Consider the following 23,857-nt stretch of genomic DNA (forward strand, 5'->3'; position numbering starts at 1 on the left):
TCCAGTCAACACAACTGCCAGTTTTCACTGGGGAGCGTCAACAAGGGTCCTGGTTTTCGCATAATAGGGACTCATTTGGTGAAGGGATTTGAATGAGACTTTGGGAACCTGTGAACAGTTTTTACTGGAATTACTTATCGCGGCAGAAATTGTCCCTATAAACCACTGACACTGTGCTTCGTACTGCAGGATTCAAGACAAGTCAAGAGTTTTTTCAAAATGTATTTTTTCAAAATGTATTTTTTCAAAGCAGCACTGAAAAACCTCTACTGTATTGAGGTAGCAGCCAAAATCTCAGAGAAGATAAAACCTTGCCACATCAAACGGAAACTATCTGCATGGCTAGATACCAAGACCCTAGTGATCCTACAGTGGTAGCACCCACCCTGCCCCCTACCCAGAAAAGCTGTACCTTTTCTGCCAGGTTACCACACTAGCCTCAGCGTAGCATTATAGTATAATGTCAGTAGGGGGCGCTCAGCTTACACACAGCTTTGCACAGGCAAACCCACGACTGCACTGTGGCTTGGGACGTAGTTAAAGACCAAAGCGTGTATCTGTGAAAGTACAGGGATACAGAGAAACTGTGTCTGGGCAGCTATAGCTTGCATTCTGCACACTTGTAAAATCCATAGTTGTGTTCATCAGAACAAACAATGATTAGTTGAGCAGAGAAGGTGCATGATATGGTGCATGATCCGACAGGTGTGGAACCAATTCTGTCTCCAGTTACTCATGCCACTGCTTTTTGAACACTAACAGAAAGCAATCAAAGCAAAGTTTGATGCCCTTAACTTCAAAAACATTCATGCAAACCATCGAAATTAAAGGCACACAAACTTGTCAGGCAATTCCAGAGTACAAAGACATGCTAAGAAGACGGGGGGCAAAGTGTGCACCTTTAAAACATTAAAAAGAATTTGAACGATGGGAAACTTCTGTCATAGATTTGCAAAGAAACAAAAGAAGCAAAACCCCTGTACTTTGCCTACGGTTATGAGCAAATACTTAGCATCACACACACACAACTGAAACCACTCAGTCACACATTTCATGCAAAGATGATGGGGCAGCATCTTGATGGAAATAAAACTATCCATCTGGGAACTGACTTCTGGTTTTGGATGAAAGAGTGGGAACCAATCAATGTTCATGGCTGTTCTTTTAGGTAATGTTTCCTCTTGATAAAGACACAGCCCTAAATGTGAACAGTTCTTGGATGTTTTACTGAACACGTGACACCATGTATAAACAAGTATCACCTTTATTACCAAAATCAGCGAAAGGGAATTCATGTGAGAAAGTACCCCTTCATCTTTACCAGTACATTCATGATGTGCGTGACAACACTGCAGACTATCAGCTGTGTTTTCACAGAACGCAGAGAAACAAACCAAATGCAAAACAACACGTTCTCAGTGTCAAAGCTGAAGCCATCACACAGACATCTACATCACAATCAATAACAACTACTGAGAGTTCTACTGTGTAAAGCGCAGTGCTGCAGGCCACACGCGGGTGTACTGTAGCTGTGCTCATTGTAGGCCAGCCTGACCTGGAAGCTGCTAGAAAGGATCTAGGATTTCAAAGTTTCAGTAGACATCTGGCAGCATCACTTTTTTTTTTCAGCCATGCTAGCGACATGGCTCTTGTTTTCGGTCTGTCACTCAGCTGCTCCACCACTTTGATGCAGACTGAAATATCTCAACAACTATCAGATGTTTTGTCATGAAGTTTTGTACAGACAGCCATGGTCCCCAGACGATGAAGCCCTCTGACTTTGGTGATCCCCTGGCGTTTTCTTGAGTGCCAGCTGCAGGTCAAAATTTTCATTTATCCTCTGAAATATCTCAACTTCAAGATAGATTGGCTCAAGATTTTGTACACAATTTCATGGTTCTCAGACAATGAATCCCAACGACTTTGATGATCTCATCTTTTCCTCTGGCGCCACCAGCAGGTTGACATTTGTGGTTTTGAGTGACATATTTCAACAACTGTTGGATAGATTGCCATGTAATTTGGTACACAAACATTCATGTCCCCCTCTTGATGAGTTGTAATAACTTGTGATCCCTTGCCTTTTCACCTAGCGCAATAATCAGGTCAAAATTTGAATTTGTCCCATGCAAAACTCATGACAATCACACCAGCCTCAGCTGTACTTTTTGTTTAGTGCTAATTAGCAAATGTTAGCATGCTAACACGCTAAACTAAGAGGATGAATGTGATCCATCTTCTTATCTAACTCCTGGAAAGAAAGCGAATGAGTGCATTTCCCAGTTTCAAAACTTTTCTGTTAATTGGGTGATGCTGAACTTCTGGCCATCACAGTAATGTTGCCTCTGAAAAATGCATTAAAGAAACCATAATCTGAACACTGTAGATGAGAGAACAGGTGAGTTAACAACAAGCACTGTACAGCCATGCGAAAAGTTTTATGGGGACTGCCGCATTTATTTTGTTTTTTCACATACATAAAACCATATGTGCACTGTAGCCAAAAATGCTTGTATTTACAAAAAAAATCAATATACACAAAAGAATTTTAATACAAGAGGAAACAAAATTCTTCAGTAATCCTTACAACATTGCAAGTACGAATAAAGCATATATTATTTGACCCCTTGTAAAGTTTTTGTGCATATTCTTTTATTACAAGGAAATAAAGTGTTTGTATTTTACAAAACTCAGATGCACATCAAATATGCAAGCTGTGGCCCACATTCTCTGGGTGTATGAGGGTAAAAAAACACTTAAGCTTTCTGAAGATTCATCAATGAAACCTTGTTTCACACACTACACCATTACTTACCTTCAGTGCATTAAATATATCTATTAAACACTAATTACAAATGTAACTTAAGTAAATCTCTCATCTTTGCAAGATTTTTTCTGGTGAGCAAATGTATCGTGTGTGATTTCAAATGTAAGTTGGCTCAACAAAAGGATAAATCCAAACTCTTGTAGTGTTTCCATCCAAAGCCACATGGACTGACATATGTATTGCCTAAAGACCAAGGCAGATAACTCACAACGCATCTCAGAACTAGTGACTGCATCCTCCTGAAAACGCTGTTTAACAGTGTATCTAACTGGAACAACGGATGCTGGGAAACAGATTCAACCAAATTTCAAATTCTCGTCAAGCACAGAATATCAGAGCAGCAAATTCAGTTTCAACACCAGAGTTCTTCCTCAGCCAATTTCTGCCGACACAATGAAATTCTAATGTAATGCATAATCACTGTGGGCAATTTAAAAAAACAAGATTCCTGGCTGAAAAAGCATGGTCCTTTTGAAAAACACTTTTTATATGTTAGTTGTTATTGCTTTAACATTTTAGTAACAATTGGTAGTGTTTAAAGCATCTTCTAGACTCAGCCAGGCAATAATTTGAAGTGAAGGCCATATAGGTAACATTTTAAAGGGATAGAGATGGGCAGTGCTGCTTTAATTAGGGAAATGGACTGTTAAGTGAGATTAATTCAGCCTGTTTATATACATATAGTGAGCTAAAGAATGAGAAAACTACACATGGTTATGACTGCCCATCTATACAGCCTCAAAATATTGTCCTTACACATGCCTAAAGGTGTTTTTCTTTAATGTGGTTAGCTGCAAAACTGAAATTAAAGTTATGTCTACTACTATTTCTGTCCAACATTAACAGTCACTTTTTGATGCTAAAGCTAGCGATCTTATCATGCTTCCTGAAAGTACACTGTCAAGGAAATGGAAACAATCTGTGGTACTTTAAAACTCAGCCGTCCCTGTTGATGTCGAATGACTCCGAACTGCTCACTGATATTGAGTTCAATAACCTGGTACTGCCCGAGTGTATAACTAATATGTTGAAAAAATTAAAACATGCAAAAACTGTCAATGTCCCAGATTTTGCCCAGAAAAAGCTCAGAGCTTGTATATTCAGAGAGGTGTTAGAGACTGATGATAAACACGGTTTTGCAGAAGAAGCCCATCATGTGCTGAGCTGGAGCCACTGTCACATGTGACCAGTTCACTGCTGTTGGTCCAAAACATTTGCTCCCAGTGCTGGTCCCACATTCAAGGAACCTCTGGACTGTTGTCAAGGACCTGCAATGATTTATTACCATCTGAACAATATAGACTTTGCGGCTTGGAAAATATGGCAATTTGTTAACATTTTGCCTCTGTGGACACCAGTGTTGTTCACCTTAATCAATTTGAGAGCAAAGGAGGAGGGAGAGAAAAAAAAAAACATCATTCAAAAAAATACTTTTTGCCAATAGCAGCTAGTTTGATGATCAGTCTTTATGTGAAATAATATTTAAAAACAAAACTTTCCATGTCCTCTAGGCTGGAAGAAATGGTAAAATAAATTATTTTTATGCTTACACGTACAGTTCACGTATATTCTTGCATGTGTGTGTATGTACTATGTGTGTTATTTATCCCAGCAGCAGCCCAGACAGGGCGTTCAGGTCTCTCATGTACGGGTTGTCGCTGAGGATGCGGTCGATCCGTTGCTTCTGGTCGGGGAAGATGTCATACAGCTTTCGTTTCAGCTCTGACGTCTCCCCCGGTGACCGCTGGGGAGGGGGCGAGGGCGAGGGGGAAGGGGAACGGCGGGGCGGGTGCCATTCGGGGGGACCAGAGTGGGGCCAGTGCGCTGTGGGGTGGGGCATCAGGGAGGCAGGGGGCCGGGGCGTGGAGGCGGGGGTCCGAGAAGCAGAGTGGAGGGCCTGGACGTAAACCGGCTGGTGCTGCTGGGAGGACGGCCGGAAGTCAGGGGGTCTCAGAGGGGGAGGAGTGACTGGAGCCCTCCTGACAGAAGAAATGGAGAAGGAGGGAGGAAAGTGTGAAAGGTGCAACAGGCCAGTCATTTACTGCAACACAATACAATAGTTCAACATTTATGAAGTCATCAAAAAGGTATAAATGCAAGTATTTACATGTCACTAGAGTCAGAAAAAGCACAGATATCACAGGTTTCCTCTGGGCCCAAACCTTACACACATCTGCAGGAAAAACATACCTGTTGTCTTTACACAGGAAAATGTCGAGATGAGGTCCGTCTTTCCCCAGAGGGTCATCAGGGATCATGAAGTGGTCCTCTACAAAAGTAAACTGAAGCAACCTATAGGTGAAAAGGAAGGAAATATAATAATTTGAATATATATATATATATATATATATATATATATATATATATATATATATATATATATATATATATATATATATATATATATATATATATAAATAAATAAAGTGAAATATAAATGCAAGTCAAACTAGTCAGTGTGAACTAGTCAGACTAGTCTAACACAACAGCAAGATAAAGAGACAGAGTATGCATGAGGGAGAGTACAGCTGCAGTCTGTGTTAATGGAGGCAACCAGCGTATAGCATCACATGGGTCAGACACAGGCTGAACCAATGTGTGAGACGCTGGTTTCCTGTACAAATGGGGCTTAAGTTTGTGGGACGTGATTTAAGATTTTTGAGCTGCACAACAACCAAAAGAGGGTGACACATCCAAAGTCTCCCTTTACTCCCTGTCTCTGCTGGTGCGGTATATAACTGTGTATTAGATTAGATAAACATTTTTAATAAAGAAAGCTTTGAAAGACGACAATCCACACATAACTCTTCGTTATTATTAATCAAGATGAAGATGTTATTCCATTAAGCAAAGGATTTTATCAGATTAAAGATAAGATTGTTGGTACATGTAAATAAACAGGAAGTAAATAAAAACTACACCCTTAACATGTCATCCAGCTGGCAGTCTGCCTCGGTGGACTTTCCAGTATCATGTTGGGTAATGGAACATATAAGTGAATGACTGACTGAGCTATGTATCCATAACAAACAATCACCTCTCTTGAATGATCTTGCGCCAGGTGTCCGAAGTGTCGACAAAGTCCCTAAGGTTGTCGTTGGTTACGATGATCCCGTCTGTTTTTTCTGCTAGGTGGAGCAAGAACCTGAGAGAGAGAGAGACTGGATTAGACGCTCAGGATTTTCCCTGTGTTCAAAGGTCAGAAGCTTGTTCCTAGCTTGGCCGCCACAGCCCACAGAGGGGAATCCACTGGTAGAGGAACACCTTGTGTGTTGAGTCAGGATGAGTTTTTAAGTTAGTTCATTTTTACTAACCCCTAACACAAAATCACCTAATAAATCTGTGAGGACTGATATAATTGATGATCAAGTTTAAGTTGCTGAGAGATCTGGCCTAAACACCTTCCCAAAATCACAAAACAGAGCAGTTATTGCAGTATTTAAAATCAGAATACACCACTATTTTTATTTGACTTTTTTATCTGTTGGATCTGTCCTCTAGTTAGTGAGCTTACTCATCTCTATTATGAAAACACAATATGACTTGGTGATGGGCGGCGGGGTGAGAGTAAAAGACACAGAGTTACATATTTGCGTAGGAGAAGATAACTTCATAATGGAACCAAAACGCACAGAGATAACCGAGTGGTTCAATCCCCGGCTCTGGAGAAGCATGTGTTCCCCACCACTGCTCTATGGCTGCACCTCTCTGTCTGCCTTCTTACTGCTGTCTAGAAATAAAGAATTCAAGATTGGTGGACTCGCTCCTAAAAGATGTCTGGTCTAATCAATGGTTTAAAACTGTGTGTGTGTGTGTGTGTGTGTGTGTGTGTGTGTGTGTACCTGTCGTCATGAGAGGATATCCTCTGGCCACACACCTCTCTGGAGGGAGTGAAGGAGAGCAGTCTCAGGTCTTCTAGCTGGTTTAGAAAATGTTGCTCTGAAATAAAAATAATAAAATAGAAAAGCAAGAAAACACACACACACACACACACACGGTTTAGATCCTGCATGCTCAAACATGCACACAAATTGGTTGAAAAGTTGGTTCAATGGTGTATTAATCAATTTTATAGTTTTTATTACCAGGAGGCCTAAAACTTACATTATTTTTCCACTTTAAACCAGATACAGTAACATGTAAAAGAATGTGTTAGGACAGTTTTGTTGTTTTTGGCTCTGTACCTGAACACTGAATTTGTGTACACTAGGTCAAATTAAAGCTGAAGTCAACACTATAACCTCAGTGTGTTTAAAAAGATAAGTACCCTTTTTATACACACTCAAACACCCTTAAAGCTGAAAGTCAGCACTTTAACCTGCTTGTCACTGTTTCATTAGAAATGCAAAGCACTGGAGTAAATAGCCAAAATAATGAAAAACATATCACTGTTCTTTTACTTGAAGACTGCCCTGTATACACCTGCACACGTGTACCTGTTGTGAGTCGGTCTCTCTTCTGACGCCACTGAGGGACAAATACCGTGATCTCTCTGTGGCCCCGCCTCCAAAAGGTCTCCACAGCCAGCGCTATTCCTCGACAGGAGAAGAACCGATGAAGGCCATGACTGGAGAGATGGGGATGAAAAGAAGAGGGACACAGTGAGGAGGAGGAACATAAGATTGTGGAGGTGAGTATGGGTAGGAGAGATAATTGGCACAGCTGAACCCGGTTAACTAATTATTCTCTCCTTAAATACAGTAGCATGCTGGACACAAGGGGAGAGAAGGAGAGGCGGTTGGAGAAAGGACAGATGAAGAGAAAGAGCGTGTGGACAGAAAAGAAATAAATTAATAAAGAACGTACACTGAAACCCTGGTCTCAGCGTGGTGTCTCAGGGCCAAGAGGAACTCATGGTAGCACGATTACGCTACAAAGATAAATCAGGAATATGTTTGATGACACTACGGTTTACATTGTCCGAACAGCTGAGGTCCACGACTGATAAAAATGCACCCTACACGCATTTATGCATTGCGAAAACAATGAAGAGATTGTTATTCGGCAACCAAAGAACAGCCCGCAGATTCTGTACTGAACGCAACACGGTATCTTAAGCAATAGGCTGAGCTCCTGTAACACCTAAAAAAATCCCAAAACCAGTGGGCAGCATACTTCTACAAATGCGATATATGCGATCAGTATCAGTGCCAATACTGACAAGCAGATTGGGTATCGGCCATGATGTGAACCACATTACAACAGTTTCTTTGTCAATGTCTCAATAAAAATTCAGTGTTTCTGCTATTAGTTACATTCATTAAGTCTTGGCCGGCCACCAACTCAGTTTGTAGTGCCACAGCAATCTCTGACCTTATATTACTTTAGATACAAATTGGTACTCGTATTGGCAGATACTATGAGTCAGAATTGGTATTTGGAAAGAAAAAGTTGGATCAGTCTATCCCTACATACTACATCACCACAAGAGAAATCACAACTTAACAACGTTCTACCATTTTGTCGAGCCTGCACCAATAGCACCTCTGGGCATTAGAGAATCAGAATGAGGAAGAAAAACAAGAAAATGTGAGAAGAAGGACGGAATTAGGCAAACAGGGCAGTGCTGCAAGCGCTGAAATCTCATCAGGTCTTCATGACGTCACTAAGCGACAGACGTTCATTTCTAATATTAACAGGACAGCACTGAACGTCATACTGGTCTCAGTTTTCCCTGGCAACAGAAGTAATGACCAACCTGGCAATTATTTTAGTTGTACTCAATAGAAAGGAGCACTCGAACACACACACACACACACACACTGCACGTCACACTATCAGTTGACCCAGATTGCCGGTGGTGATGTGCGTGGTCTTGTATGCGCACGTCAGACAGCTGTAAAACAACAAATGGGTTGCTAAGACAGAAAACCACAAAACAACACAATCAACAACAGAGATGAGAAACTCCATGAGAGCAGCCAGCCTCACCGAGCAGGAAGCTGGCTGCTGCTGCTACAAGACACAGACCCAAAACACTGATGACATTCTTGAACATGATTTATTTTCAAATGTTTTTTGTGCATTTCGGTACTTTATTTGATGGTGTCAGGTGTATGCGTTAAAGGAAATTCTGCCTCATTACTACACCTCAAAGACACTACAAAGACAGATGTCTGCTCTATTTATCCTATTTTTATGTTGGGGAAATCTACTTGTGAACAGGATTATTTTCAGGGGAAATGTTTGACTCTTGATGTTTGTGTGTCAAATCTGAAATGACATGCAGTACATTAAGAAAGCGTTTTGTAACCATTTAGCAGCAGAAAAACATGGTCTTCACACGAGTTTCACATGTTCATTGTGATGGAATACAAGTCTGGACTGAATGGCCAATTACTGTAGATATGGCTACTGGTAAGTAGGGTGAATAAAAAAAAAGTCAGACTAATGCTGGAAGAGTATTCTGCAAACTGACATTCTCAGAGAAATAATTTTAAAAACTGTTCTACATGGTCAAATTGTTGCCTTATGAATGGAGCTTCTGTTCACTCTCTCCTTTTCCTTGTCATGTGAATTTCTGTCAGTTTTGTCTCTACTGGCAACTTCCCTGTCCACTGGGTTACTTATCTTGATCAGCAATCTGGCCTCACATGAGCTGTGGCGAAACAGAGACGCACAGTAAACAGTCTCTGTGGCTGCTTGTTACAGTCAGTGGTGTGACACAAAATATTTAGCAGCTCTCCAGCAAAGTGACGTAGGTCCGGCCAAACAGGAAAAAAAATACAGTGCACAGTGAATGTGGACGAGGTAGAAAAACAATTCATAAACTTAATTGGCCTCAACATGAAGCCATATTAAAAACGCTAACAACAATCTTTTATGTGGGTGACCACAAAGGAGGGTGAGTAGACGGAGATGTTCTTCCTGAAAACAAGAGGAGAATTGTGAAAGTCAATGGAAATTTTCCACTATGAAGTCTGATATTGCAATGCAAACTCAAGGGAAGTTCCACCGACTGTTGAAAGAGAAAGTGATGAATGACACCACAGCAGAAAGAGATTATGCAACCAGTAAAATTACCGTGGAAACCCGGACGTAACCTGATGAGGGAAAACATCTCAGAACTCATTAGAATAAGTTTAAATGACCTAATAACCTCTTTCAGGATCAGGACATATCCTGATCCTCAAACCTGCTTCAATTTGAAGCAGTTGGGGCCTTTTGTTTTCAATAAAAAGAAAACAAACAAAAAGAAAACAAAACACTATTAACAAGTGGATTTACAGATCCATGAAAATGTTTACAATATTTTGTTGTCTTGTCTGTAATCTTACAGAGTAGAAGAAGGGGAGTACCGTGGTTTTAACAGACTATCAGACTTATAACTGTGTGTATCACTTTGCATGATCTAATAAATACAATAATGACGAAATCGTTCATCCTGTATGACAGATATAGAGTCAGAGGTGACCCGTGCTTTTCTGTTTATGCATACTTCTGGTAAGAAGGGAGGGACGAAAGGAAAGAGAGAGGGAAAGTGGGAGTGACACAGAACGTGAAAGTAAGTGGTTGAAAGTGAGATGTCAAGACATGGTCATCCAGGATGAAGACTGTGATGAAACATCAGCCGAGAGTGAGGAAAAACTAGAATTACAGCCCCGCAGCTCTATGCCTCCGCCAACCAGTCAAGATGTAGGTTACATTCATGTCTGTCCAGACTCATATTATATGTAGTGAATACTTAGAAGGAATTGAAAAAAAAAAAGGTATAATGTGCATTTTTTAGCTAAATGGAAGTTATCACTATATTGATGATGCATGTAAACTGATTGAGGGATTATCATAGATGTATTGGCTAAACAGGTACACATGTACTTGATTACAGAACTTTTTTTTCAGAGAACATATAATGCAGAAAGCAATGCTTGTGGTGATTTAAAATGGTGTCATCACATAGTTGTCCAGCAGAGCGCGCTACGATGGCATCACCGCTGAGCAGACAGTGGTGAGGACAGAGTCAAGCGGTGTTCTTCACAGTAAGTTGCTAACTAGTTTGTGAAACACTAACATATATCAGGGTTCCAAATTAACCATGATCCATGGGCTGTGGCCACAAAAAGTTACTCTGTGGCCACCAAATACTCCATGTAGGTGGCCCCCTGTGGCCACCAACATTTATCCCTATACCATGAGCCTTCTCCAACGTAACGTTACAGTTCCACCAACATACAGATTCCTTCGCGTCTTTTAGTTCAACATTCTATTATTCTATCTGCGTGGAGTTTAAATTTGACCTCAGCAGTAGCCAGCGAGCAGTACTCGTTGCCGGCTAGCTAGCCGGCTACGTTGGGGTTACTCATGTATGGGTTTACTAAGCCTACTCAAACTGCTAATGCGATCCTTACAGAAGAACCAGAAAGACAAAAGGCAGATCATGAAAAAATTAAATGGCAACAAAAATGTGCGAGTGAATGGAAGCATGAGTATAAGTTGCTAGAATATGACACATCTAAGAACGTAATGAAAATCTACTGTGGCGCGTGCTGCCAGTTTCCTCAACTAGTCGAGAAGTCTAGCTCGTTTTTCATGGTGCATGGATACGCAAATGACAAAGCCATGGCAAGGTGGGTTGGTTTCATTTTAATCTAGTTAGCCAGCTTGCTGCTCTACTTACTAGCATTAGCAGTAACGTTACGTTAATTTGCAGCTATCTACCTCTTGCTCATATAAACCTAACCAGCTAGCTAATGTTAGCTTCCCTTCACAGCCATGGAGGTGGAGGCTTAATTTAGCCATGGAGGTGAATGAAAGCTAACGTTAGCTAGCTGGTTAGGTTTATATGAGCAAAAGGTAGACAGCTGCAAATTAATGTACTGCTAACGCTAGTAAGTAGAGCAGCTAGTTTAGCAACTAGATGACAATTCATTCTTAAATTATGGCTAAAAACTTATTTTTGACAACACAGATGACAGCAAAGTTCCTCTTTGTAATTTCTGTTTTATACAGAAATTGTGCAACAAACAGATTTTTACTAGAAAAGACCTTTCTTCTCAAAAACACCCCCGTAGTACACCCCCACTCACCAATATTATGTTGTTACAACTGCTTTCACTCTGCTGGGCACACACACACACACACACACACACACGCACACACAAAAGATGATGAGTAACAACATTATGTGAAAGCGTGGGATACGTTTTGGTGCACCTACACAATAAGGTTGTAGCTGCGACCTATGCACTGTAACAGGTGGTTTGTTTAGTTTGAGAGAATGACTGAGTGTGTGTGTGTGACCTTAACTGATGATGATGAAGATGATGGCAATGTTGATGGGAAGGGTGATGGCTTCATATGTAAAAGGAAAAACGTGGGGCATACACTACAGGTGTAGTATTATATTTGTCATCACATGAGCTACAATTCTGTCTTTACACTCAAACCAATAAGAAATGCTTCACCAGAGTCGGATACCTGGTATTTTGTCTTTATAATATTCAGAACAACCAATAGGTGATTCATATAAAAACATCAAGAGTCATCCCCGTCACAACTACGCTACTGGTAATACTTCAAGCCTTGTTAACAAGTGCCAGTAAACCCCAGACCTCTGTGGCCTGTCACTGCAAAACTTACATTTACCATTGCTATGGTTACAGTCCACGTGCTTTGCATGTCGATACCAAACAAGAGATTCAGCAATAGACTGTTTCCTGTTATTGATTTTCACAGATAGTTGATAGAATGTTGAATTCCATAAATATCCTGCTTTTTAAACCAGAGCTGGAGTTTTAAAGTTTTAAAACAATTTCATACCAACATGACGTGGTCATGAAGTGCAAATATGAAAAAAAGCAAGACAAAATTAGGACATTTCTGAATTTCTGCATGTAAACATTCCACACCTTTTCTGCATTTTTAATTTTACATTTAAAAAATGTGCCTTCAATGAAGGAAACCAAGCCGAAAAGTACCAGATGTGACACCAATATCCTCTGAGCTGAGCTAATGTTATGTGTACTGCAGACACTAGGCAAAAATAAACAAAAAATCCCCCAACTAAAACCCACAATGCTGTCAGAGGTGTGATAAGTGTCCAAATGCACAGATGAGAGATTTTTTAAACAGATCAAACTCACTTTGCTGAGGTGCAGAGTCCATCAAATCATAGAGACATAATCTACCATAATCTGGTTCTGACTTTTTTTCTGCCACAAGAAAGTTTCTCATTGGTGTGCAACTTCCATGACACACCACTAAATATATTTCTTTAGATTCTTTTTTTTAATTTGGTAGTAATAATTTGTGTGTATAGTCCTGCCTGGTATGAAAAGGCCAGATTTTTTTTTTACCTAAATATATATGTTCTCATACATCCATGTAGGGATAGATCCTGCTTAATGCCTGTTTAATCTTTCTGGCCAAAACAACTTATGTTTGCTTGTGTGTGTGTGTGTATGTGTGGTGCAGACTCACGCCATAGCTACGTTGCTGCCATCAATGATTATATGTCTGAGCTCCTTACGTCCCGGCTCATTTGGCAGCTTCAGAGTGTAGGGAGTCCTCAGTGACTGATGGAAACGAGCCAAGCCAGTCACCGGAGGTGCCGGGGGGTCGTTTGCAGGAGGAGTTCTGGCCCCGACCCCATGAAACCCCATGTGGCTGATAGTCTGATAGGGAGAGGCTGAGGGCCGGGTGATGGGCTGGGCTGACTGAGGAGGACAATAAAAATAAATCATTGGTAAAATAACAGAAAGACAAGGAAGTGATTCATGACATGAATCAGAACACCACCCATCCAAGTCCCTGCCATTAGTGGGCATGTTTATCACAGCTCATTCCAGTTTCATCCAGATGTAAAACTGATTATTTAAACATCAAGTGGACAACCAGAAATGATTCATCAGTAGAAATACCGACTAATTGTGAAGTAATTCTACAACCACTGGCTTGTCAAGGTCCCTGACTCTCCCAGGATATTCAAAAAATTCCCAAATCCAGCAGGAGTCTAGGAAACAAATCTCTTTAACGCTGCACCAACATGCAAAAAACAAACCAGAACACTCCAGACATATTTTAAGACCTAAACATCCTCTGCTTTGAATAATATTGTTTGCTAGGTTCTTTTTACACAAAAAAGTTCTTCTTTTTAAAAATCTACTCCTCCCTCATTAAAAAAAATCAAGAATTTGTGAATACAAATATTTTTCATTTTAAAGGTTTAACTGCTTCACACAATGTCTCCTACTTCACTGAAAAGTCCATTCTTATGTGCGACGTCCAGTTTTCTCATCACACTAGTACAAGTTTCATATTGGACCATGATTGGCTTCCAATCTAGTTGTGATGTCACAAATCATCTCGTAGGTAAATGTCTCCAACTCAATTTTAAGGTGAGCACAGAGAAACTTTCCTCCTTCAGCACATTAATGTGTACACAGAATAATGTCTGCACAGACATTATTCTGCACAGCGAAGGTCAAACATCTACGTGAAATAACAAAGCAAAACACATTGTTGAGTGGAGGGGTTCTTCTAGGTAATACCTACACTGGGTGTCGAAGCTAAGGAGGTGGTGGTGGCAGTCAGCCACTGAGGCGTGCTGCGCAGCGCTGTCACACTCTCAACTTTCACTGATCCTCCCAAAGTCTGAGTCCCGCCCCTCGACAGGTAGTCCCTCTGTGAAACTCCACCCCCTCCCCGCGCCAAGTAGTCTGTTCTGGATCCTGAGTGGGTGTCCAGGTGTGCCACTGTCATCATCCGGGACATCCTACTATCTGCTGTTTTGGTATTCGTGGGAATGACCTCATCGTCATCGTCAATGGTAATAACCTCGTAGTTTCCTGCTCCTCCTTGAGCACTAGAGCTCCTCTTGATAGTGATTGCCTGAAATGAGATTTGACATGATTTTTTAAAAATTCTATATTTTGGGAGAAAAACAGCATTCATTACACAATTCTGCTGTCTCAATTAATATTAATATTAATATTCAAGATCCAGTAATAAGTCTGGTCATAAGATGTGAAGCAATTTGTTGGAAATAATATAAGAAACAGATCAGAGTACAAAGGTAGAAGATAAAATGAAGAAGGCTTTGAAGAAAACATTTAAATGTCTCATGGAAGTTAAAATATGAGAGATGTAAATGTGAAATGACGTGAAAGATTAAATTTGGGTTTCACAGGTGAGATGAAAGAACAAACCTGGTAAAGTACTTTAGTTATATTATCTGAAATTTATCATGCAAAGAAGCAACGTATCACCATCTAGACTGTATTTCTCTATGATTTCAAACCTTCAAAAAGAAAAAATAAATAATGTTGAACTGAGAAGCAACAGTCTTTCTGTGAAGGGGTGTACCTGCTGAGTGCTGGTCTCACTGCCACTGCACTGCCTACGATGGCCCAGACCGTTACTGCTGCCACTGTGCTGGTTGGGCTTAATGTTCTCTTTAGACCTGCCCGGGTCAACCAACACTCTGCTCAGCTCGCGCTCCTTCTCTCTGAATCGAGAGACGGTAGAGATGGAGGAGGACGACGAGGAGGGAGTGTCTGGGGAGCGCACAGAGTTCGATCGTCTTTCTTTTTCCCCTACTTTTGAGCCCTCTTCACAACGCTTTGTTTCCTCAACGATTTTCTCCAGAACGAGGAAAGTATCTTCTGTCTGTCCTGTCTCCTTGACAACACGCTCCACCACTTCCTGCTGGTAACCCATGGTTCTGAAGAAAATGTGTTTAACAATGTTTTATTTGGTAGTAAGACAGGTGTTGCAGAGTTAAAAGGATAGGTTCACATTTCAAGACTGTCTTAAAACAAAACTCACATGCCCATATGTACACTCAGAGTTATTGGTGGCTGTTATCTTCGTTCATCTTGTCCATACTGGCTGTGAGGAAATACCTTCCTAATGTGATTCCAGTGTATGAGATGGGGGACAGTTTCACAGTCCTTATTTTGTGCAAAATTGTGCTCTAAATTCCAGACAATCAAGTGATTGTTTTCTTTTCTTTTCAGTCTTTTTAGTACAAAATTCCCTCTTTTTGTTACTATACCACCATTGCCGCTCAACAACAAACACTGAACAGGGAAACACAAAGGAAATGTCGACTAAAAACCATCAACATAGGATGGTACCCACTTAATTTCACTAACTCAGTCTGCTAACGCCTCATGAACTTCAGGTCAACATTAGCATGTATTTTTGCAGGGAACGATGACTGTGGATTTTGACCACCTTCTTTTACATTGAAATCGCATTATGAAGGTATGTCTTCACGGCCAGTATGGACAGGAGGAACAATTACAGCAACCGTTAAATATTTCTATGCACATATGAGGATATGAGCATTGTTTTAAGACTGACTTGACAACTGTAATCCTTTAGCACACAAGAGAAAAAGATCTAAAATCCTGTATAGATTGAACCATGAATAGAAAATTTCAATACGAAGTTAAACTCCCCATGTTTTACTTGACCAACGACTACATAATTCGGATAACAAGTAATTCCTAATAGCCCTAAAGTAATAATGATGAATTCCTTTGTACATATTTCAAACTATTATGACCTTCACCTGAAGAAATTGACCAAGCAGCGGAGGTTGGTTTCTGGACTGACTGCCTCTCCGTCATCTGAGACTCCTTCACTGGAGTCCAACATGATCGGACCGACTACTGTGTTTGCTTTTGCTGTAGAGGAGAGGGATGATGAAGCAGAGGAGGTTTTGGATCTACAGCTGCTACCGCCCCCCCGGCCTTCTCTGTCCCTCTGTCGCTCCCTCTCTCTCGCTCTCTCCGGCGACTCGTCCCTCCGCTCCAGAGAGTACTGTCTCTTTGTGTCCCGAGTCTCGCTCTCAGATGAACGCCGCTTGTGTGAGGGCCGAGTGCCGTTGAGCAGGACGGCCTCAGAACATAATCCCATCAATCCTCCTGCTTTACCGCCTCCAGTGACAGATACTGCTCCGGTCCCTTTCTCCTCAAAGCTGGTGTCCAGGATGCGGTTGGAGAGCTCCGTCACAGGGGTGCTACTCTGCGAGCGGTCTTGTTCGACCTCTGCCATGCTGGGATGCAGCGTCTGGTTGAGCTGAGCGTGGGAGAGGAAACACAATGGCAAATCACCACAGTTAAGAAGTCCAGTAAAAGACCGCCTCAAACATGAACACTTGCCATGCTTCATTTATTGTACTTACCTGTCTGCCCTACGTGGTTTCCTTACCAAAACCAGAGTTTGTGTCAGAAATAATAAGGCATGAAATGTTCTCTTTTACTTAATACACGGCTGCTAAAATTATCTGACTTGTTATTCAACTACTCTGCTGTTTAATAAGTTACGGCACACCTACATCATAAAGATCAGAAGTTTCTGTGGCAGGCCTGATGTGTCACTGAAAAATGTTTCACCGTGTAAAGTTTTAACACCAGCAGGAATGCTCAACTTTCTCCATACCTTGGACAGCCTTATGTTTAAACGCCCTGTAATGTTTAATTTGTACATGTTTATTGACCCTGAGATTAGGCCACAACATAGATAGAACAATGTCAGCGGTCATGCATGTCTCAAGCTTTGTTTAGTCTCAGAAATGTTTAGTTCTTGGAGATAAGCGTGTCCTGTAGAACAGGAACAATAACAACCTGCCTTGTTGTAACCAATATAAAAAGGTATCCTGCAGCCAAGGACAAACAGGCGTTCACAGCAGTGGTGTAGACAGAAAAAACCCCCCAAACAAATTAAGGCGGTGAGATTCATCAGATGTATTCATCAGCCAGTATTGCATAGTACGTGATGTGCAACAAAGTGGCTGCACACTCCACCAACAGTTCATTCTGTACGGGCTCATAAGAGGGGCATTTCGAGGGAGCTGTTTAAACCTGTTCTCAACTTCAGGTTCGCATTTTGCAATAAACTTGAACAACAAGTTCCCTCCATTTAGAGTCTCCTCTGTTTCCCTGTGTCCTCCGAGTAGAATGTCTTGTTTGGCACACAGCATATCAATATCCACTACCACTTTAGACTGCTGACCGTTTCTCTTTATAAAATTCATATTCCTAGCGTCACTGTGAATGACTTAACAACTCTGTGGCCCGTGGCTTTGCTTGTAAGCTTCCAATTTAGATAGAGCAGTTGCATGTTGTTTGATTTTCCTATGTTTGGAGTCAGCTATCCTTGTCAATTTCCAATTACTAAATCCAGTTCTTGCAAATCAGTGTGAGCCTCTGGAAAATGCCTAAAGGCTTTGCAAAAGATTGCATATTTTTCCTTACTGTACTTGATTCACTTGAACTGATCATACCACTGTCTGGAAAAGCAACAGGATTTTCCAGAGATAACAGTTGTGGGAAACAATGCCGGTACAGGTTGGGCGAGTGGCTCATCAGGCAGACAAATCCGATTGTGGCCCCGCAGACTCTGGATTGAGGTGATGGTGGTAAAGCCGAGATTGCCTTAGTTGTTGTGGGCCTATTCAGGCCTACACTTGGCTAAGTCTCTGCTTTACAGATAAGAGCAGGAAGTAAATTCACTTCAGTCAGGGTTAGAGATTTCACCCCAATACATCTAATCAAGACAATAACTATGTAGAAAGGATGCCTATTCTTTATTTAATCCATGAAACACCATAAATGCGTTTTAGCATGAATTCTTAACACCTTAGGTGCAAATTATGACTACACTAACTCTTACAAATAAGAATTTGTAGATTTTTGGCTGAGCAGTAGCAGAACACATACATTGCCCAGGGATTTCAACATATTGCCACATTTTGAAGTGCAGCAACGGCCCAGACAGGAATAGGACAGCTCACCTTTCAAAACCTAAAATCTTACAAGCCATTGAGAAATCATACAGTATGAGGTTATAATCCCAACTATCCAGTAGATACATTTGACTGTTGCTGCAGTTATCCAAAGGCACTCTAGGGAACTGAAGCTTCAGCTGGACACAGTTATTATGCTGCACTGTAATAAACCACATTTTAAAATGTATACACTAACCAGGGAGGATGTGTTTGTGGTAGTGGGACTATGAGCGAGTCCCAGTAACTCTTCCTTCAGGGCACTGGGCAGCAGAAGAAGCTCCATAGTGTACTTATCATCCCTTTCCTCCACAAAGGACTTGAACGCTCGTTTCACTGCGGGCTCTCTGTCGCTCGGCAGACTTCGCTTCTCCTGGATACAACACAAACACACACAGATTTGAGTGTGCTGTACCACTTAGTGTAAATACGGTGTGCAGCAAATTATAATTTACATTATCAATTAATCTGCTGATTAATTTTTCTATTAAATGACTAATTATTTTGTCTATTAATGTCAGAAAATAGTGAAAAATGCCCATCACAATTCCCCAAAGCCCAAGGTGATGTCTTCAAAAGGCTTGTTTTGTCCCACCAACAGTCCAAATCCCAAAGATGTTATATTTACTATCATATAAGAAAATGAAACCAGCTAATTTTGGCATGCATGTGAAAATGATATAAATGTTAAATAAATTACCGCCCATTAATTTGCTGTCGATTGACTATAGAGTAATTGTTTCACGCCTACTTTGGAAGATTTAAAAGTTTTCAATGGGACTAAGAATGTGGCTGTAAAGCCTTCTCCAACTGCTGAATTTCAAAATACATGTTACAGATGTACAGAAAAGTCCTGTCACTAAAGCTCTCAGGTTCTGCACTTTAAAAAAAGAGTCCTAAACTACTGTATAATAAAATGGTGTGTGATCACAGATTATTAGTATCCATACCTGGAATAGTGTTACAAATTGCTGAACTCTGCTCTGGGCCATCACTACGGGTTCAGCCCGGCCTAACAACCGCAGGCGGCCTGGTTCAGGCACCACAACTTCTGCACTTGTGTCCCGTATGAGCCTGTCCAGGAAGAGGCCCCGGGCACCAGCAAAAATACAGTGCATGTCCACTGGGTATTGCTCTTCTTTCTGCAGTTCGGGGTCGCAGAGTCCTCGAATATATTCCTGCATGTCAAGGAGAAAAAAAAAAACTGTAACAACATGTCATTGAACAACAGAATCATTAATAAAACAACTATAATTCTTATATATGATGGGAACAGCTTTTTGCAGGTTGACAGACAAACTCTGGAACATTTGAAGAATGTAAGAAAGCAATGAAAATGGATGGAGCCTTTTAAAAAAGTACAACAAAAGCACACATTAGCTACTAAAAATGATCTGGTAAAAATTATAGAAGCAAAACAGGCTTTTTGGTGACACATGCTCCTAAAAATATATCTGTGATTTGAGCAGAATAAAGCTAAAATTGCTTATATGTGCTCTCTTAGTTCAGAAGCACACACACACACACACACACACACACACACACACACACACACACACACACACACACACACACACACACACACACACACACACACACACACACACACACACACACCTCTTGCCGTAGAGCTGACACGTGCTGAAACTAAACACTTGTCATTGATTCAGGGAATCTCTTGGCTATGGGAAATGTTCGGATGAATCAGCTGCAGGTGGGAGCAGAAACTTCCTTACAGATACTATGTCACATTTCTTTAGTGTTAATGTGTAAAAAAAAAAAAGAAGCTGAGTACTGAGAATGTTAAATGACTCAACAATGACGCAGTGGGAGAGAATGAAAGAAAGGATGTCAGACTTGACAGAGAACCAGATCACAAATATTTGGGTCTGGCTTTTAAAATCAAACAACCAATAAAATGAGTTGGTATTTCCAGTAGGTCTGGCCCTCTGCAATAACCAAATGGGCCAGGTGCTAGTACTTTATGTTTTTAATAACTAAGAAATACAACAAAAAATAGAAATCTGGTTTTTAGTTAGTTTGTAGTAAATCTACTTAGTTTTGTGATTTTTAAGTATAAAGTATAATTATGTATGCCATGAGCTTATCAGTAAGTATTTATAAATGTATTTTTGGTTGTATAATGAAATGAGTTTGTAGTCCCTTCATGCTATACACATAGAACATAACAGATAATTAAATTCATATTAAAATAAATCAAACAATACATACAGTTATTTATATACTTAGCCTACATGTATACATCCAGGAAATAATTCTGTAGTGCATTTTTTGTAAATCAACCCTTTAACAAGAAATTATTACAGCTTTACTTCATCCAACCTAATTTTCCCAATTTGCAATTTGGGGTAGTGGATCTACAGTCTTGTAGAAGTGGACATCATAAAAAACACAACAATTTATTCCCAATTATATGAAAGAAATGACGAGTATTCGGGTTGCTAACAGTCTACTGGCAGTTAGGGACTGTACTAGTAAAACACACACCACACCAATCAAACAAGATGCAAGTAGCTCTAGTAATTAGATTCTGGTCAGAATCACATATTTCAGTTATAGAAGGGAAACTGAATGGCTTATGTTTTAAGGAATCAATTTAAGTTATCAAACCAGTATAATGTAGTGATGTGACTGATTGGACAGAAGCTAATATGACAACATACTTTCTATTTCAGTGACTCTCCATTTAACATAGAAACCTGTGAGACATAAAAGCTACTTGCATCACTTAACTGACTCTCCTTCTGTTTAGTCAAAGCCAAAATACACTACAAAGCAAAAGATGACATATTCAGGTATAAGCACCAAATACCTGGCTGCTAGCCATTGATTCACTTCAAATAAAACTAAATACAGCCAGTCAAAAACTGTATTGCCAATTCTGTAAGTCCAGCAGACAGCTTTAAATTGCCCACTTGCTGATGCTGTGAGAAGCAGCTGCAAACTGTTGATTGTTGAAAGAGAAAATAACAATTAGGACTTTTCAATCATGTGCAGCATTTTCTCTTGTGAAACTACATTTCAAAAAAGGCTGTGATTTCCCAAACTAAAGGAAGCACCAACATAACTTGATATGGTTATGCAGGAAGCCATTTATGACTTACCATTTCCACATCACATTCTCGGTTGACTGGCAGAGCTTGGAACAGCTGATTACAGGGGGAGCGACTTACCCACAAAAGAGAGACTCATGACACAAGATGCAGAAGTGTGAAAGATGCTCTTGCATGGGAAATCACACAAGAATAAATAGATGCTACAGGTGCTGACAGCTATTTTGCATGTGTAAGTGTAGTGTATAATCTCTAAATGCATCTCAGGCCCAGGTGCCTTTTAAATTGATGGCTGTGTTTGTGTGTGTTTCGAGTTGAGTCAGTTGAGCAGTCACACTGTCTGATCATTGTTTATTTAAGAGCGCTGTCACATTGTCCCACAATTTTAGATGTCAAATTTGATGGTTTTGAACCAAAGTGGACCAGGAAGCCCACCAGGAGCCTTTGAAGCAATTTGAGATGGTCTTCAACTTCCCATATGGACATCCCCAGAACCCAAAATCCTATAAGATGGTAGTTTGTGGCCAGAAAATATTTATTTGGAAGTAAGGGTTATGTAACTAATACTAGCACAATATACTGTCCTTGATAACTACGTCCACACAAAGAGAGAAATTCTATGATAACAGAGAGAAATACAGTCATCCAATATGTTGTTATATGTGTGTATGTATCCCCAAAATAGCCAAATACATTTTCTAAATGCTCAGATTTTATCATATGTATGATACTGCCAAACAAAAAAATACAGCAATATATTGTGATTTATTGATATATAATGTTTGCTTCAAATACTGCAGACAACTGAACTCTCAACTAATTACTTTCTGCCACTTCTAGCTTATGGTTGCTTGACATTTAAATGGTGGTGCAAAGACTACACACTTTGTTACATAATGTTTTATCTCGGTTCAAGTATTATGCCAATTTAAACTTAAGTTTTACACCTAATGACTTTCTTTAGATTGTCTAGTAATGTAGCCTGTAACATGTTGCCATTGTTATTGTACTGCAATTTAGAATAGAATATCTAATCTAAAGGGATGGGTGATATTATGTCTAAGAAAACCCTGTTTGTACTGCGGATGTGGTGGCAAAGAGGAAAGAGACATTCTTTGTTTAACGCTATCTCCTAGCTACAACAACTTTAACAAAGTTATCACTTTGAGGTGCAGCCTTTAAAGACAAGGAAAACACAAACATAATAATCTCAATACGATATGCTCTCCCAGCTCTGATGTTATATAAGTAGATAATTGTTGGTGAAATGTGTGATAAAACAGCAGAGACTGGTGCCAATCACGGGACACTTGCACCCGTTCATCAGCCAAAAACAGACGGACAGTGGGCGGTACTACCTGCGTGGTGGTTATTTGGTGTTATATTTGATTAAAAAACAACAATGACAATGGACTGTTGGTATATATAGAAAATACAAGTGAAACTGTACTACAGAACTCACTTTTGCCTTTGACACGTCTTCTCTGTTTCCTCTGAGCTGCAGCCATATCTGCCGTGATGTTTTGCTACCGTGCGGCTGACCAGTATGGTCCAACAGACCGATGATGGTGAACGTTACTTTGAAAACCTGCTCCACTCGGGGCTTAGCACATTTCAGCTCCTCTTCTTTATCCTCTAGCACCGTAAACTCGTCCACGGTGGGGGCCTCTAGCTGCTGCCTCACGGCTGACGCAAGGAGCCTGCTGGTCGGCTGCTCCGGGCACGTTAGCTCGGTGACTCGTCTCATTCCGAGGAGGGGCCGCGTTGTTGACATTCCGCCTCTCAGTCTTACCGTCGCTCCTGACAACGACGTCTCAATATTCAAACCTTTCGGCGACGTTAAGAGCCTTTGCCGTTTTCATGGTCTCTTTTGGTGTGTACTCCGAAGCACCGAAACGACGTTAACAGCGTCTAACTACATGAACACAGAGGTAGCACTAGCTTAATAACTCGGAAGCCCCGAGTGACGTATGCGGAAAGTCCCAGTGATGGCGTCATCAAAACACGACAGTTAAGCGTGCCCCGCACAGCGACTCCAAGATGCTTATCTGTCAGGGTGTTGTTAAAACAAGACGCAGAGTAACCAATATTCTTACGACATCACACCGTAGATGAAGATCCTGGGAGATGAGACTCAATTTTGTAGAACCATCAATACGTGTTAGACAGCGTCTATGTGAGAATATGAGCGGCTGATGGCTGCTTGGTTGACGAAGAAAAGTG

General features: G+C 40.7%; 1 protein-coding gene across 1 annotated transcript; it reads right to left on the reverse strand.

Annotated features, from left to right (window-relative positions):
• Positions 1-2,431: 2,431 nt before the first annotated feature.
• n4bp1 (nedd4 binding protein 1) lies at positions 2,432-23,857 on the reverse strand. The gene is made up of 12 exons (XM_044193470.1): positions 23,097-23,857; positions 19,511-19,738; positions 18,760-18,933; positions 16,344-16,852; positions 15,131-15,488; positions 14,321-14,656; positions 13,247-13,482; positions 7,264-7,394; positions 6,670-6,766; positions 5,865-5,972; positions 5,018-5,119; positions 2,432-4,806 (listed from the first exon to the last, which is right to left on the reverse strand). Exons 1-12 carry the CDS (start codon positions 23,406-23,408, stop codon positions 4,431-4,433), a joined length of 2,967 nt encoding a protein of 988 aa, XP_044049405.1. The 5' UTR covers positions 23,409-23,857; the 3' UTR covers positions 2,432-4,430.

Source organism: Siniperca chuatsi, linkage group LG4 (assembly GCF_020085105.1).
Source record: "Siniperca chuatsi isolate FFG_IHB_CAS linkage group LG4, ASM2008510v1, whole genome shotgun sequence".
NCBI lineage: Eukaryota > Metazoa > Chordata > Actinopteri > Centrarchiformes > Sinipercidae > Siniperca > Siniperca chuatsi.